General features: G+C 39.9%; 1 protein-coding gene across 5 annotated transcripts in view; it reads right to left on the bottom strand.

Annotated features, from left to right (window-relative positions):
- Positions 1–432: 432 nt before the first annotated feature.
- Fgd4 (FYVE, RhoGEF and PH domain containing 4) overlaps positions 433–18,619 on the bottom strand; it is a 149,681-nt gene continuing 131,494 nt past the window's right edge. For all 5 annotated transcript variants that reach the window (XM_026777617.1, XM_026777616.1, XM_013354883.2 and 2 more), the window contains 6 exons: positions 15,103–15,133; positions 14,614–14,706; positions 14,219–14,344; positions 11,844–11,984; positions 7,564–7,704; positions 433–6,033 (listed from right to left, as the gene is read on the bottom strand). In XM_026777617.1, coding sequence (XP_026633418.1) covers positions 5,776–6,033; positions 7,564–7,704; positions 11,844–11,984; positions 14,219–14,344; positions 14,614–14,706; positions 15,103–15,133 — 790 coding nt within the window. In that variant the 3' untranslated portion in view covers positions 433–5,775. The remainder of the gene's footprint in view (positions 6,034–7,563; positions 7,705–11,843; positions 11,985–14,218; positions 14,345–14,613; positions 14,707–15,102; positions 15,134–18,619) is intronic.

Here is an 18,619-nt window from a genome sequence, read left to right as displayed (position 1 = left end):
TCTTCTACAGGTTGATGTCCAGTTATGCCAGCACCATTTGTTGAAGATACTTTCTTTCTTCCATTGTATACTTTTAGCTCCTTTGTCGAAAATCAGGTGTTCATAGATTTGTGGGAAAGTTCAAAGCACTAAATGCCTACATAAAGAAGCTGGAAAAATCCCACACTAGTGAATTAACAGAACATTTGAAAACTCTAGAACAAAAAGAAGTAAACTCACCAAAGAGAACTTATATAAAATGGGATCTCTGGAAAAGTTTTATTCATGATGTCACATTTGAAAGTTTCTTAGAATTTTCTTTAGTTTGTTAATGCCTGGAGACTGGAAGCATCAATAGCCTGTTGGAATAACCTTTTTATTTCTGATCAGAAAATCAAAACCATGCCCACTAAACACACATTCCCAGTAGAATTAACAGCCAAGGCTCCAGAACCAATTTAAGGATATCTTTATTTACAAGATACAAACGTTTCATATTTAACAAAAATTGAAGGACTTAATTGTACAATGTATTCGATTATCTGCCTTTATGATTAAATATACAGATGTTACACTATATATACACTATGTCCAAGTATTTTACATTCATACCACTGGAAAATTGGGTGTTTATTTTTTCACATTAGAGTCAACTATAATATTCTGATATGCCCTATCAAACTCAGTCAACAAGTCAAAAGAAAAATCAAGATAATACTTACTTTTTAAATAACAATTATCTCTTAAAAAATGAAATACCAGTTTGGCTTTATATATGAATGGATCTATGATATATCTGAGTCCTCATATACCATAATATACAATGCAATCTGTCATCACAATGGGCTCTATGGTCTGTTTGTTCCCAAACTTGTCTTTACTTTGTATTTAGTATTCACCTATTAAAATATATTAACATATAACTTAATATTTTACTCAATTGACTAAAATGAATTTTAGGACAAAAGATAACCTTTATGTAATGCCCCCCCCAACAAATTAACTGTCTTATAGAAGCCATGTGTTATTTTATCTTGAAATATAGAAAAGACACAGCATTTGGCCATGCCCTTAGCTTAGAAAGTTGAATTTAGAATCAAAGCCAGCAGACAATCCTTTATAGAATAAAATTATCTCTTAAAAGCTTAAGGAAAAATAAAGTAATAATAAGATAGTGTCATCTATAATTTAGAGGCTAAGGTTATAGCCTGGGTCCAAGGATTTCATCAACAAACAAGTACATGGATATCTTCTACTTGATTTCCCTTGTACAGTTTAGTGTTTTTATATGCTGCTCTTCCCTGGAGACCAGTAGTCCATTTATCCACATTCATTCATTCCTTGTTGTTTCCCTTGCTAACATCATTCCTCTCTATTTTAACAATGTAACAAAAGCATCATTGTCTCATCCTTAACTTAGCAAGATTGAGGGGCGTGAGTAAAGATGGATTATAACATTAAATACATGTGAATAATTTTTGTTAACATACTTAAATTAAAATTTACATAAAATTTTGTTCCTTTGGTGAGAATTGAAGAGTAATAACTTTTACATTTATACATATACATATAAAGTCACAGACGGGGTTTTTAGATAGGATCTAGTGGTCTAATACTCTCTTTTTTCAAATCTAGGGAAGCTATAGTTCGATAGTTATATTAAAATAAAAAGTAATTTGATTCTAATAAAACTAAGAATGGAGAAGCTACAGGATCCACTACAGTTATCAACATAATCCCAACAAGAGGAACTCTTTAGCCACAGTTCTTGTATTTATACACTCTTGAAGAACACAACACTAAGATACTCTGTTTGTCAAATTTTAGATTATAAATACCATGTGCTTATCTTAGATCTATGAACATGAACATCAGTGATGTAAGAAAGTAAAGCTACTTTCTACTCTGTATAGCAGCAGAGATAACTGCCACAATAAGACCTATGCTTCCTAGCCATTTATTTGTTCTCATTCGCGCTCATTTGTGATGGGAACACACTGCCGGGAGCTCATGATTAGCAATGCATTGCAGACAAATGCTCTGAGTAACTTAAGGCTTTAGAGATAAACGAACGATATCTGAAAATAATTGAAGGAAGAAACCACTTCTATCTCAACAAGGAGAAAGAAGAATGGAATCATGAACTCCAGAAGTATTTTTGGGAGAAGTTTCTAGAAGGCATCAGTGACTCTTCAATAACCCTGAAGTACCATGGAATTGACAGTTTTTTAAAGAGTTGTGACTGCAACAAAGACAGCTCAGAAAATTCTACAGGAAACATTTACAAGGTTAATTCTTATAACTAAAAATAGTTGATGTAGGTCACCTAAGGAAGATAGTATGGCAGCCTTTGTGTTGAATTCAATTCACAGAAAACACAACACAGCTGATAAAACAGATCAGAAGATATAACTGCTTCACTATTTGTATCGTTTGCAAAAATTCAACAGAGTTGACAGAATCTGAAACCATGGAACAATGCCCTCCCTTTCTCCCTTTCCCTGTGCTCAACAACTTCAATGACCACATCACTCCTAGGAAGTTGATTCTCTTAGGGCCTTCAACTCACACCTGGAGAGTCTCATTGCTTGGCATTACTACAACAGTGGCTAGTGGCATTTGTCATTATTGGACTCCATTTAAAACACAAGATAAAAGTATACACCACACCTCACAGTTCCCAGATGGTAGACTGTCAACAAAAGCAACACTTCAGTCGAAAGGGTGGAATGCCTTGAATGAATAACAGTTTTTACCAAGTAAATATTTTCTTCAGTTTGAAAGAAGGACACTTTTCTTGAAGATGACTTTTGAAAGCACTGAATTAGCGGAAACAACCAACTAAGAACCATGCAGAACATTTAGTTGGATAGGAGAGCAACGGATATTTTCAGGCTCAATTTATCACGAAACCTCAGCTATCTCAGAAAGAGGGTTAATTATTCTAATAACCTCTCAAATTACAACTTTTTAAATCAATTTTTCAAATATATGTACACATGCATGTTATCCATGTTATCCATGCATGTGTTCACATAAACTTGGGTAGTTGTGCATATGTGTAGAGAACTGAGTTTTACGTCATGCCATGGCACTGCTCTACCTCACTGGGGCAAGGTTATGTGCTGTCCTTATACTCCCTGCTTTTGCTCTTCTGGCTAGAGAACTCACACCAGGGTTTCCTGCCCCTGTTGTGCTAGGCCATGCTCACCTGGCCTGAACCTGCACCAGAGTTTCCTGCCCTTGCCCCTGCTGTGCTGGGCCATGCTCACCTGGCCTTGGCGTGCGTTCTGGAGAGCTGACTGAACTCTCTTTCTCATCTTTGCATAGAAGTCTCCTTAGCCCCAGAGTTGCGGTTTTAAGATGTAACTAATATTACTCTATCACTTCTCTTCTCCTACTGAAATTATTAGGGATTCTCTTGAGAGCGAGATGGGACAGCTGCTCACTGTGCTTGGCTAAGAGTACGTACAGACAGAGCAGTTAAGGTGGTGACTGAAATGGCCACAGCCCTTCTTCTGGAACTAACATTCCTTATTTAATGAAAAATAAGAGCATGCTAACATCTTCTTTATGAGTATTCTTTCAATAATCTAAGTTACGCAACACCGAGCATCTATCCACATTACTTCTATACAAGAATTTTCTGGTAGGCAAACATGTAGTCTTCTTGCTGATCAAATATATTTTTTAAGTAATCTGACATAAATCTTCTAAGTGGGATATCCCATTCATTCTTCTATTCATATTTACAAAAGTAATCTTTATTTTGATAGTCATTCTACAATCTCACCGCTTCTCTTTTCTTGAGCTATGAAAAGTAAAGTCACGGGTCTAGTTATTGTTTCCTTTTGCCAACAGGTACCCTGCACACCTGCCTCTTTTCCTCCCACCCAAATGCAGCACCAATGTTGACAACCAGAAAAGAGAAACAATGTACAATTTCTTTTTATTTGGGCCTCATTTAGTAGCGAATAAGAAACTGGCTTTTTGTTTCTCCCATTGGTGGCTCTGAGTTGATGGTTTAATGTTAATAATCAGGTCTGGTATTTCATGGATAAAGGGAACCTAAGTGGTTCCCTTGCTCCTTTGGAGTAGGAAAAAAACAAGAGACCTTTCTTATGCAGCATGAGCTGTTTAGATGTGTGGTGGTCTCAAGTGTAGCCCTTAAAGACTGTGTGTAGTGGAGACATTCTTGTGGATTCCTAGGAAACGGTACAGTAAATTTAGAGTATGAAAAAGTGAGAGAAAACCTCTCCTATGAGAAAAGTTTAGAGGTTAAATAGGCAATTCAGTCACAAACTACTGGAGAGTAGACCTTATAACAGACAGCTATAGTCCATCTGAGATTCCATGCGGGATAAAAAGAGAGAAGAACTCCACTTTCTCCAACGCTCCGCACCTCCTGGATACCTGCGTGGACTCCGCAATACGGATTTCCGCTCTGTTCTCTAGCGCATGAGTCGGCAGGATTTTTCTCTACTCACTCTCTAAGGATGCCTTCTCCCACGTGAGCTGGCACATGTATGGGCTGTGTTCTGTAACTGACAGAAGGAAGGCTCCCACAGCACTCGTACGTGTTCATTCTATGTCATCCTCATTTCCACTCACGATGTTCTTATAGAGAGGAAAACATTAAACATGTTTTCCACATAACCCAGGTCTGTATACGGTTACATGTCTTATATAGTTCAAGCTTTAGTAAAAGGTTTTGTACATGATGATATTAAATTACTAAGACAAGTATGTTATTGTAAAAAGTAAAATAATCCATACAATTTTTTTATCTCAGTGACCAAAGTGCACTTAAGTTGAGAATAGTCAGAGTAGGTAAAATAATAATGTTTAGTTAACATTAACTAAACCCCCCATCTTTTATCTAAATAAGTATTAATAGCACCTTCTAAGAGAGGCACTGTTTTAAATAGGTACAGAACTAAAAAATAGTACTCTAAAAATACTGTTGGAATTCAGACTCTATCCTACACCACATAAATTACTGCTACTTTACTATAAAAATATCACTACATTTGGATTCCAATCAGTTCAACAGAAATCACCAAAATTTTCTTCTTAAGTTTAGAACAGTGCTGAGTTCAGAGATAATATAGGTTTTACACTTAAAAAATGAGCCAGAGTGAAAACGAAACTAAAGCTGAAGAGAAAAGCTCACATGTTCATACTTATTTTCAATACTCTATACAAGTAAATTGATTTATATTTTAGATAGTTTATTATTAGGAGTAATTCTGCAAAAACAAGTATTATCTTAAGTCAAAAGTGGGAACATTAGCAACCTATCTTTTTTGTGTTTTATAAGAACAGACACGATTTCTGTAGCATGAGACTTACAAACTAGACACGTTCATACGATACTCTAAACTGTCCCTGTACTTTTTACCAAAGATCTCTTTTGGTTACACAAAGGTATATCCTTCCCACTGTTACAAGTCCTACATGTGAACAAGACATTGAAGGCCTTAAACAAAAGGCCCATTATAACCAGGTAGTGACACAGTCAATTGACAATCGGTTCCCCACCCCCTCAAGGTCAACATACATAATTAAGGAATAGCTTATCAAAAATGTTCCACTTTGCACATTATTTCAGAACTTCAACAGAAGAATGGCCCTGCACATTGATTTTATTAAGAGTATACAAACATATTTAAAAAGTCCCCAAAAGATGTGTTTATGAAACCACAGTTTTCAATGTAAAGTGCTAAGAGACGAGGACGGAGAGTTGGGGTGTCTTGAGCTATTTGTCTTACTTGAGACACTGGCAGCTGCTGGAGTTCAGCATTCTGACTTTCTCTTGGGTCCAGGGAGGTTGTTCGGGGTGTCTAGATGCTCACTTGGGCCGTCTGGTGTCTCCCCTGTGACAGCTAGAAGGATGACTTTCAGCCATTTCTGCTTCAGTTCCTCACTGTCGGCAGCAAAGCTGTGCACAGACTTGGACTGGGTCAGTTTGAAACTGTGTGGCAGATCTGCACTCTTTGGCATGTCGTCCACGATGTAGCCCAGGAGCGGTATGGTGGCCTGCGCTCTGACGTCCTGAGCAAAGGACATTGTACATATGAGTGTGCATTATATTGTTACAGAGTTACATGTGGTCCTTGCCACACAAAACTCTCTTTTGATACTGACCCCCAGGTCCTCACTCTATGGACTCTCTTTGGACAAAGAGTGGTTATAGTGTCTATGGGGTCCGTGCTAATGCTGATCAGAATAGAATGAACATGATTTTAGTGTCTATGGGGTCCGTGCTGACGCTGACGGAATAGGATGAATGTGATATTAGTGACTATGGGGTCCGTGCTGATGCTGACGGAATAGGATGAATGTGGTTATAGCGTCTATGGGGTCCGTGTTGATGCTGACGGAATGGAATGGATGGAGCAGAGTTGACACCCAGATGAGCCGGGAAGCGCTGGTGTGGCGCCTGCTCCTGTGCTCATCAGAGCCTGTGCACTTCTCCACTGAGTGAGGAGAGGAGACCGAGGCGAATAACAAACAGCTTCTTAATGTTTAAGCCAGCAATCATTACTAAGAATTAATAATGCTATTGCCTTTAATGATTGATTCAAGTTATTTATGAACAGGAAAAACAGGAAAGTAGAATAAGATGTATACCTTGGCATTTTTAGGGATTTTCTAAAAAAAAAAAAAATTACTAGTTCTTGAGGTACGATGAAGCTCAAATCTGACAAATTTAATTCTTTATGTTTTCAAAGTGAATGAACGAATGTATAGTTGGTTTACATGTTGTTTACTTTCAAAGCTTGTGCTGGAAACTAAACTGGCATTAGAGTTGACCCCAGGGGTCCAGCTTAGCTGTATATGGGTCATAAAAATTTGTTACAGAGTTTAGTATTAATTTAATCTTAATACAAGATTTATGTAAACTCTCTCTTCCTTTCAAGCTACTCTGTCCTTAGGTCTCGATCACTATCAACAACAAAACCAACCACATGACACATCCCTGTTTCCCATTATTCCACCAGTGTGCAAACGTCCCGTTTCCCATTATTACACCAGTGTGCAAACGTCCCATGTTTCCCATTATTACACCAGTGTGTCCCATGTTTCCCATTATTACACCAGTGTGCAAATGTCCCATGTTTCCCATTATTACACCAGTGTGCAAACGTCCCATGTCTCCCATCGTTACAACGGTGTGCAAACGTCCCATGTCTCCCATCGTTACACCGGTGTGTAAGCGTCCCATGTCTCCCATTGTGACACCGGTGTGTAAGCGTCCCGCGTTTCCCATCATTACACAGGCGTGCTCCCTCTTTACTTCACTTTCCTTCTCCTCACTTTTGTGTTCCTACTCAACTGACTTTTCCTCATTCACTAACTAAGGAAAAGAGACGAAAAGGGACCAACCATTTACCCAGTGAATAATATGCAGGTATGAAAAGAACCATCTGTTTAAATCAACCAAATTGGTTTTAGTTTTCATTATTTTTAAAAAATAGGACACAGTGATACTGCCTGAGCTCTTTTGTCTTCCTGAGGATCAGTGTCCCCGTGCCCCCCTCTGTCCTGTCCATGTCATCAACACATACGTGGTTCAGTTACCTGAGGAGCGCCATACATGTACAGCACAAGGGGGTCTTGCTTGGGGATCACGCACCATATTTTCTGCCAAGGTTTTGACTTCTCCATGTACTGGAGAAAACTGCACACTTCGCTATTTCCTGATACTTCTGCTGATTCAATCTAGAAAATACAATGGAGAGAAAGAATAAACACAATAAATCAGATAGGGATGAACCTGCCTTAAGGGAAATAGTTATAACGCACAGTATATTCATGTGACACGTCTTCCTGAGTCACCCTCCAAAAAGGTAGATTTACATTTACTAGTTTTTCTCTATCATGAGATGAAAACCTATTGAGGTTATCTTTAACTCTCTGTATTACTAGACTTTGTCCCTAAATAGTTAGCATTTATCGACCATTTACCATTTACCATTTAGAACTTCTTTTTGCTTGAGATGTGTATTGTTCTCACCAACACTGAGAAGCTAAGTGCTTTCATTGTTTCTAAAGCTCAGAATTTTTAATCACATTCCCCAGGAATACAAATTTGGAATTTGGTGTGCTAGAATTTGGGCTCAGTCAGCCTGAATCAAGACACTGAACTTATGGCCCTAAAGTTCCAATAAGGCAAGAGTAAAAAAAGCAAAAGGTGACCTTCAGCCCTCCATCCTCACAGGCTGTAACTAGAAGCTGTGACCTTCAGCCCTCCGTCCTCACAGGCTGTAACTAGAAGCTGTGACCTTCAGCCCTTGGTCCTCACAGGCTGTAACTAGAAGCATTTCACTAGAGCAAACTTGTGAGGCAAAGGCTTTCTGCTTTGCTTACTAATGTGTTAAGTACTAGATAAATGGGAAACGAATATTTAACTAAGTGCTTAATAGAAGTAAACTGCTTTGTTTCCATTCCTCTGCAACAGCCTCAGGGCAGTGTTACTCAGCTTTGTCCACAGGGCGCGCGCGCGCGCGCACGCACACACACACACACACACACACACACACACACACACACGTCTGCTGTGGAGCCTTACTTGTGCCAACTAATATGTGCTCAGAATATTAGTCAGCAAACTTTTCTATAGAAAGCTGGAGCCCAAATCAAGGCTATAACAAAGGTAGTTACATAAAGAAAGCAAAAGAACAACCACCACAAAAAACCGCAACCAACCAACCAACCCCCCAAACAAAACAACAAAAAAGAAAGCAAACAAATCCCCACTAAGTTTTATTTATAAAATTAAAAATACTTTTTCATATGTAGCCTCTTGTATCATATGGGTCTAGCACTAAAAATGTGAGTCATTGGGGAAATGTAACATTTTCTTGTTTTTTTTTTTTTTTGGTTTTTCAAGACAGGGTTTCTCTGTGGCTTTGGAGCCTGTCCTGGAACCAGGCTGGTCTCGAACTCACAGAGATCCACCTGCCTCTGCCTCCCGAGTGCTGGGATTAAATGCGTGTGCCACCATCGCCCGGCTCTTCTCAAATTCCTCAAACTCTAACACACAAACCAGGCACGGTGCTATGTGCTTGTGTCTCGGTACTTGGGAGGGGATGGGAAAAGGATCAGAGGTTCGAGGTCACTCTTGGCTTTGGGAGACACTCTCTCAAAACAACAGCAGCAGCAGCAACAACAACAATAACAAAACAGCAAAGGAAAAGCCATTCGTTTCCTGATGGTACTTGTAGTTAATCCTGACTGTCAGCCTAAACAGACCTAGTATTACTCTGGGCAGGTCACCTTGGACATTTCCAGGAATCATTGAACTGAGAAGACCCTTCTTAGATGGGCAGCAGCTCAGACACCCCAAGGCCAGAGGAAAGCAGTGCTGCTGAGGGCATGTCTCCCATGGTTGTTGCTGTTGTCATTTTTTGACTCTGGAATCTAGCTTCTTGGCTTCTAACCTGAGAAGAAGAAGATCAGCAACTTTCCAAAAATCGTTCGGGCCTCCAGTGCCAGAGTGGGATGGTTGAAGCAGTGAACTGAGCAGCTATGAGGTTCTCTCGGCCTCTTCCATATACAGATGGCCCTTGTTGGACTACCCAACCTGTATTGTGTTCTACACATTTATTTTACCAGCTCTGCTTCTCTAGAGCAGTGGTTCTCAACCTGTGGGCTGTGACCCCTTTGGGGGCTGAACAACAGTTTCACAGGGGTTGCCTAAGGCCATCGGAAAATGCAGATATTTACATTACGATTCATAATGGTAGCAAAATTACAGTTATGAATAACTTCATGGTTGGGGTCACAACAACATGGCAACTGTAGTAAAGGGTTGCAGCAATAGGAAGGCTGAGAACCACTGCAATAAAGAACCCTGCCTGAGAGGGCAGTGATGATTTGGGATATGATCAAGGTGTGGCCCTAGGTAGTTTAAGAAGCATCAACCAAATGACAATCTGCAAGTCAGCTCCAGTCCAGCACTGTTTTTTATGTCCCATAAGCTAATAATTTGACAAACAAAGCAACTTAATGATAGGAAACATTGAGTAAGGTACCATCCTCCCTCAAAAAGGTTAGTTCTGAATAACAGGTCCCAATTACAAAAAATTCATATACTAAAACAATGTATTTTGGAATGTCCCCCCCCCCAAAAAAAAACCCCAAAACACCTGAACAATGGTGCAGTGGTTTGAAAGGACAGAAAGAAGCGTACAGGGTTGGGGAGATGGCTCAGCAGGTGACGCTTGCCCTGCAAATAAGAGGTCAGGAATTCTTGCCCCAGAAACCCATAGAAATGCAGGTAGGTATGGTGATGGAGACAGAGGACTCCCAGGAGCAGGCTGGTCAGCAAGACGAGCCACATCATGCTTGTGAGCTCCGGGTTTGTTTGAGAGGCCCTGCCTCAATGACTAACGTGTAGGAGCAACTGAGGACAGTTCCTCATGGCAACCTTAGCCTACATATGTGCGAACACGCATGTGCACATACACCTCAAAACGTGTGTTCACACACATCAAGAACTCGCAGAAACACAAACACTACAGAAACATACAAAATGTGGAAAAGAATGTACAAATACATTGAGTTAGACACTTTAAGTTTTGCTGATAAAAATTTTCGGGGGAGGGGGAGGGAAATGGGAGGCGGTGGCGGGGAGGAGGCAGAAATCCTCAATATATAAATAAATTTATAAAAAAAAATTTGCTTTCTCCCTTAAGAGACCTCTGTAAACCACTGCTTTGGCCTCTTGGTCTGTAAATGTGTTTCCTCTGATCTGCTCATGAAAGGCTTGGCCTCTGTTCTAGAGTGTACAGTACACAGGCTGGTGCAGGAGAAGGGTTTAGACATGCTCTGTGTATGTGTGGACATGCTGAGTTTCTACCTCCAAACACTATATTTTTTGTTTGATTACATGAATTAACCCAATTGATTTTTCCCCAAGCATAAGGTTTTCTAAAAAGTTAAAGTTTTTTTATTTTATAAAAGCAGCCTAAACCTTTTCTTTAGGAAACACAGGATCAGGCTCACTCTACTCTGTCACACTAGTAGGTTACTTCTACTAAAGCCTTGAGCTTCTGGTCCTGGCACCCAAAGAAGAACATCTTCTCATTCTTCCTGCCCATGAAAGCCTCAGGTTTATGTAATGTCTATATCCTAAGAGAATTTCGACTTACAATTTTAGCTTGTGGGCTCACAATTTAACCTCAAATGGACGTTGAAGTTTAAGCTCCTTTCTCAGTTAGCAAATGACTTTTGTGTATTTTCTTATAAATGCTCAGTACACAATTACTGATTTTTTGGCATTATTAAACTAAGCATATTTATGACTTTGGATGTAAAAAATTTAATTCTATCTCTAGGTGACCTCAACCTCACCACCACAAGGCTTTATTATACAAATTACCCTTATTTTATCAACACATCTTTCAATGTAAATCAGATACAAACTATTTTAGTCTGAATTAACTCTAATAAAAAATAGTCAAACTTACTGGAGATGGGCTTTGACAGCGATATGGTCATGAAACTGTTGCCCTGGCTATTACATTACCACAAAGAACCGATCTTTTAACACAGCAAGCTAAGTAGTGTTTTAGGAAATAAAACAGTACTTTATGCAAATTTGAAAATTTTCATGCAATGGTTAGCAACATTAATATATGATGAAATTGAAAGCTTTCCATGAAGAAAACATGCACTTGTCTGAACATCTTACTTTCTATAATCAGGCAAGAGTCCAAGGCCAACAAACTAAAGCAAAAGCATGACTCTTGCTCACTGTTAGCCTGGTGCTAATGCAGCGAGAATAAGCACATTGTCTGGGCTCCTTATGACCTAGACGGTGCTATCTGAGAACACAAAGAATGGCCCGAGTTTACCTCCAGAATCCCCTTTCTCTTCTTCTCTTCACTGTCTGTGAATCCACTTATTATTTGGTAGCAGTCTTTACAGACTTTGTTCAGTCTCCCACCGTCGTACTCAAGCTGGGCTTTGTAGTCAGAACATTTCCAGCAAACCACCTTTAATTTTATAAAAGGGAATTCAAAATGAATGAGTAGACTTAGGAAGATTAAAGTCAGGAAATAGTCATCCATACACAAGAAACTTAATTACAAAAGTTACATTTGTATTAGCCTAAGAACATTTCAAAAGATGTTAAATATATTAAAGTATTTTAATGATGTATGTGCCCGAATCTGAACATCACTTTGACCTCTAAAGGTCCCTGGCCCCGGCTGTATCATCATCTGTCTGTCTCCTCTCACTGTTCCTCTTCTCATAGGAAACAGAACAGCCATCTCACGGCTTCAATCTGTTTTTTTAGTACAAGTTATTAGCACTCACATTTGAACTCTGATAGCCTGGCTGGTTCTCCCTATATCCTTCATCCTAACATGCTACAAGAATCTATTTTCCAAATAGTGGCTAGAGGGCTCTGTTTAGGTATGCGTTTGTCACTCAGGATGCTGACTGACAGCTGCCATGCCACCACGGGAAAGAGCCGATACCATAGCAGTAGATTTGCTTACCCATCCTCTTCTCAGAGATCAGACAGAATTGACTCCACGGTGCCTCACTTCCGTGCCAGAGTCTCTGTTTATTTTCTGAGCTCCACCCCTGTGAATACTGTTCTATTTGTAACATATACTCAGAAAGTCTCCAATTTCTCTCTGCATCTTAAAGCTCTTCCGGAACCATCACAGTAGGATCAAACTTTTTACTGTCAAGTAGGGGGTGATTGACCATTAGCTCAGCATCACTTCTGAGGACTTCAGCACTGAGAGCTGGGCGTTTCAATCTTTGGCTCTTGTTTTGTTTTCAGAAAGTCCATTGCACTTCTGAGGCTTGCCATTGGCTCTTCCCATCTCTCACACTCTGCTGTCATCTCAAGATCTCGCTAACTCAGTCGTTGTGACTTAGAACTTATAGGAAGGCGCAGGAAAAGAAGCTGAGCTGAAATAGCTAGTGCCATTCTCAGGCAGTCTACTGGGGCCTTTTGTTCTTGGGGTCCGCCACTGACGATATGGACCATCACCAGGGACTTCGGTGCCAACTCCAAATACCTGCCCTTCATTCTCCAGGACGCCTCATATTTCTAACCTGCTTACGGTTGTCCATGCCCATGCAGCTTTGAACTCAGAAATCTTTTCCGTGCACTAGCTCTCCTGCTTCCAATATTTAATCATGGCTATCTACGGCAGACATCTACAATTCTCCCTTGCTTTTCTCGTCACACTTACTCTCCATGAATCTTGTTCTCTGCCTTCTCTGACCTGCACGGCTAGATTCTATTATTAAAAAAAGAAATAACCAACTAACCAAGCAGAAAGCCATTGCGGCTAAGCTGACTCATATCTGTTTAGATTTCTAAGTAGAAACTTTCACAGGGTAACGAGTCTGCCCGCGCCACTGCAAGGCTCGCTTTTCTCTGATGGAGGAAACTATTTTACACTCAGTCGTTTTTCTCGACTCTCACACAGCAGCCCTGTCTCTTGCTTTCAGCTGATCATTCTGTCCAAGACAAAAAAGATAACACGGGCCTCAAACGCCCTCATTTCCCACTATTAACACGCTCCACACGGTAAAACCCTATCTAATTCCCTTATCCATACTTGCACCTGTCTTTCTCTTCTGCTAAAAGAGAGGGCTTTGCCCTACCCTGCAAAGGCTGTGACTTTCACTTGAACTCTGGTTTTCATCTCTTGCCTTTCCAACCACACTGATTTCTCTTATTATTTTCACTCTAACTACATCTGTGTCACTTTTTTCCCTTTTGATGTTGCCTGGCTATAGGATTTCCCAGCATTTCAGGGCCGCCCAGCTCCAGGGCTGTAGGCACAGCTCCTTGTGTGCAGAGCACCTCTTTCTTCCCCTCTAAGATGAAGACTTTCTTCCCCCTTAGGCAGCTAAGCACATATCAGTCTCCCAGATAGGCCTTGTTGTGTCTCATTAGATCTGGTCTGAAAACCTCCATGACCAATACTTTCCAATTCAGTTTTCTGGCTGCTTTCTTAACCCACTCATACTAATTTGAATTTTTATCTATTTTCTTCTTCACAATGTAATCTCCACGAGGCCAGGGATCTTTTATTAACCATATTCTTGTCCCTCAGGAGACAGCACAGTACTTTGCACATCATTAGCTACAAAACAGGCTTACTAAGTGAATGTCAGTGATTATTTGTTTCCAGGAGAATGAGTTCACTTCACCTACATAGTTACCATTGCCATAACAACCAAGAATCACACTCACATGTCCACATGCCCGGCAGTGATGCCGCCTTCTTGTCAGGGCATTGAAGGGCTCTTTGCACTTCATACACATCGTCACTTCATTGTCACGTATCCATCTCGGGGCCCTCTTTCCTAGCTCGGCGGTCTAAATGGAAAGGCAGGGTGGAAACAATTACTATTCCTTTCTAGTAGCACGTTCCCAACGCTGCTCGCACCGCGTTCTGATCCTCAAGTTCTAGGAGAGGAAGGGAAACTTCCAAAGCACTTGGGCACTTACCACTATACCCACCTTGGAGAGAATGACTATTTCTAAATCACCAATTCTGGTATTGCCAGGGAGGAGGTTTGGTAACAGAATGACTAGAGAGTGCTTTCAGAACACACTGAGAGAGCATCTTAAAGATAAGAACTTACAGACACTTCTAGGTGGATGTCATTGTCCTTTGCAATTGCATTTCTGAAGGTTTCATGCCTTTGATGAAAAGCATCGATACTCTCTTGAAGGGCCTAAAATATAAATTAAACCAAAACATACATTACAATATCACATATACATTAATAAGTATATTTTGTCACATAAATAATTTTAATGAGAATTTAAAGTTAAATGAACTTGTTTGTATAGTTTATATTTAAAAAGCCCAAATATTTTTCTTTTTTAAAATTTATCTTATGAGTGTTTTGCCTGATGTACGTATTTTGCCTTCTCACATAGGTGAGAAGTGGGCACTGCACTCTTGGAACTGGAGTTAGGCATGGTTGTGAGTCACCATGTTAAGTCCAGGGAACTAAACCCAGCTTCTGTAAGAGTAACAAGTGCAATCAACCACCAAGCTATCTCTCCAGGCCCTGATGCATACATTTCTTATGCACAGAAAAGGAAAATGAAAGTAAAAGAGTTACCTTGATCCATTCTTCTTTATCTTGTTCAGAGCTAAAAGAAAAACAAAACAAAAATGAGTGAAGAAAATATGAATTGCAATCTCTAAATGGAAACATGCTTTACCGTCACTCTGGATTCCCAGAAAACACAGGAGTGTTTTGGAAATAATTAAAGGGACTTTAGATCTTCTTGATACAGGATCAGACTGTTGCCTACCATTGGTACCCATTCATTCTGACAGCAAATCATGACATTAGCAATCACCCAGCAGATGGTTCTGTATGCTTGACATACTAGAAAAATCAAAGGTAGTATTATAATTTTAAAAACACATGGCAACTAATAACCACTAACATCTCACCTTAGGATACATTATGCTTATTCTTATAATCTTAAAAATTACTGGAATCCATGCCCAGATGGACTCACAGCAGAATTCTACGAGACTTTCAAAGAAGAGCTATATGCAAATCTTGTTAAGTTAGTAAGGCAAAACAAACACCCTGTAAATAGAAGGAGCACTTTTAGATCCCTTTTTACAGAGCCAGTATTACTCTAACATCAAAGCCAGATAAATAAACACAAAAGAGAAAACTATAGGCCAATATTCTTGATGAATCCAGATGTAAAAATTCTCTCATGTAAATAAAATATAGTTATACATAAAAAAGACAGCCCATCATGATACTGTTGGCTTTATCCCAGAGATTTAGGTTTAGATCAACATGCATGATCAATAAATGTAATAAATCATAAATGGACTTAAAGATAAAAATTGAATGTTCAATAGATGCAGAAAAAGTCTTCGACAAAATTCAGCATGTCTTCATGATAAAAGTCCTAGACAGAGTAGGACTGGAGAGAATATATCTCAGGACAATATAATATTACAAACCCACAGCCAGCATCCTAAGTGGGGAAAACCTCAGTGCAGGAATGAGACAGGCGTGGATACCCACGAGTCTGGTTCCAGTTGAGAACCAGGTCCGTTCACTTTGCCTGGTAAGTTTCTCTTTCTGTCCCCATCCTTCACCACACCAGTCACCACATCCACACCCACAGCCTAGTTGCTCTCTATGGAATCATCCCTTTGATGGGTGAGACGCCGCTCTCCTCTCCCTTCCTTCTGTCTATCTGCTGCCACCATTACACCATTGCCAAGCACCAGACCCATGGTTTGGGAGCCAACTTTGCCTTGTTCAACTAAACAGCTCACCCGCCACCTTTACTTGGGCTAGCTCCTGTCATATAGCTCATGCACTGGCACAGTCTAAGGAAGGCTACGTTCTCACATCAGCCACATAACCAAGAAAGGAGTCCACATGTCCAGGCCAAACTGCAGAAACAAACAAACAACATGAATGGTCAAGGCAGCATGACTCCTGCCAAATCCACTAGTCCTACAGAAGTGTTCTCTAATGAGAACTACCTAGATGAGTCCCCAGACTAGAATTTAAAAAAGACACTTCTTTGAACTCCAAGAGTATAACAAGAAATACCTGTGTCATGTCCAAGATACACATACACACTAGAGGATAACAATATATACCTGCATCATGAAATAAAACAATATATACCTGTATCATGAAATAATGTTAAATGGACTCAGTAGGTTTTATATACATTTGTTCATGAACAGGAGCGCCCGCACACACACACACACACACACACATATTCATATATATACATATACATATGTATATACACATAACAATAGCAAAGATGAGACCATGAATTTGAGAGCACGGGGCATGGGAGTAGTTTGACAGCGGAGGGAAGAGTATGAGCGATGTAGATATACTGCGATTTTAAAAAACAAGAAAAACCCAGTCTTTGGGAATTTATGATTAAATTTTAGAAAAAGATAAAAGAAAAGCAAAAGGTCTTTGAAAGATGTTGCATGTCCTTTGTTAAACAATTGTTTGCCTCTTCCTTAAAGGCTCAGGCAATACCATACCTGAACCATTACAAATGAAGGAGAACATCGAATGCTTTAAATCATGCAGAAACGGGGTTCCCAGATTCATGGGCTGTAGAATCTAATAATTTTCCTTGGGGGGAAGTTTACTTGATCATATTCAACTTCCTATTTGCACACTAAGAAAAGATTGCATTTCCTCTCCCATGTAGGAAGCTTATATCAAACTTGGAAAATCTCTTCAAGTGGATTCTTAATTAAGTCAGACCTTTTAATTGAGGGATTTTGAAGGCTATCCTCATTCCAACAGGTGTAAGTCTGCATGGTACTAGCAGGGTGGAAAGACAGGGGACCTTAAAGTGACATGTGCAGGAAAGCAAGCTTCTTATTGAAGCAAGCCTGGTTGAAATGTTTTGGCAGTAGAGAAGCAAGGATTCCAGAAAAATCAGCTGGTGAAGGTCCTTTTCTCTCCCCACCTGCAAACCTACAATGTTCTAAGAATCACATCAAAAATCCAGTTACAGGGAAATGAAATATCATGTACCAAATTCCTTGTGCAGCCTAGGTGCCTCTGACTTTATCAGATTATGATTCCATTCAAGTGATGTTTGAAGTTACCCTATATCTCACTTATCATAAGACAAAGAAAGAAAAGAATAAAAATGCTTCTTACCACTTTCAAGTGGCAGAGAGAGCTAATGTTACAATACTTGGCTGCAAATCTCGCGTGGGAAGCCCATCCTTACGCTTGGTTGTCTTACTTTGTGCAACTTCTTTGAGAAGCCCATACCCGAGTGTGTCTCTATCATCTAATCTCCATTACTTTTTAAAAATCTCATCTCTGCTTTTTCTGGTTAGTCTTGAATCTCTTCTGGTTGAAGCAATGAGTCCCAGTGTTTGGTGTGAGCTGAGTGAGGTTCCTAAAACATTAAGAGGACTCCTCAGGCTGCTGAGAGTGACAGTATGGACCTGTGCCCCTGATACCCATCTTTCCGGCATTTATTGTTATTGAGCAGCATTATATTGCAGGCAATGCTGATGGGAACTGTGCCGATCAGCATGGCAGACTCCACATTATCTCCCCTAGGGAGCTCCAGTCGGCCTTGCTGTGTTTCCCAGCTCTGCTGTTCTGGAAGTAAATTCATTTATCAGTCTTTTAAATGCAGACAAATACTTTAGTGTTTTGGTTTTTTTTTTTAAGTCAAGAAATATTTATTTACTTTTTATCAATTTACTTTGGTAATTTCCATTTCTTTCATTGGTAGCATATTTTACTACAATCAGACTCATTTACTATACCTTCAGTGTGCAAGCTTCCTTCTTATTTACAAATATTTTGAGCCAGTTTTCATCGGTATAAAAACTCTGAATCTCCATTTTAAACAGGGGTTTGATTTTAATATTTAATTTTCCTGAAGTGACTGTCACGTGTTCTGACTAGTGCTGTGTGAAGTCTATTCTGTCTGAAACCACAACAGCTTTGCTGCTTTTGTCCTCGCTTACACCCACTGAGTGAGTGCCCCTTGAGTGAGTGCCCCTTGGAGTGAGTGCCCCTTGGAGTGAGTGCCCTTGAGTGAGTGCCCCTTGGGTGAGTGCTCCTTGAGTGAGTGCCCCCTGAG

Source organism: Microtus ochrogaster, unplaced genomic scaffold (genome assembly GCF_000317375.1).
Source record: "Microtus ochrogaster isolate Prairie Vole_2 unplaced genomic scaffold, MicOch1.0 UNK77, whole genome shotgun sequence".
Classification (NCBI taxonomy): Eukaryota; Metazoa; Chordata; class Mammalia; order Rodentia; family Cricetidae; genus Microtus; species Microtus ochrogaster.
The sequence above is the reverse complement of the archived record's forward strand: the minus strand, read 5'-3'. Positions and strand labels throughout refer to the sequence as shown.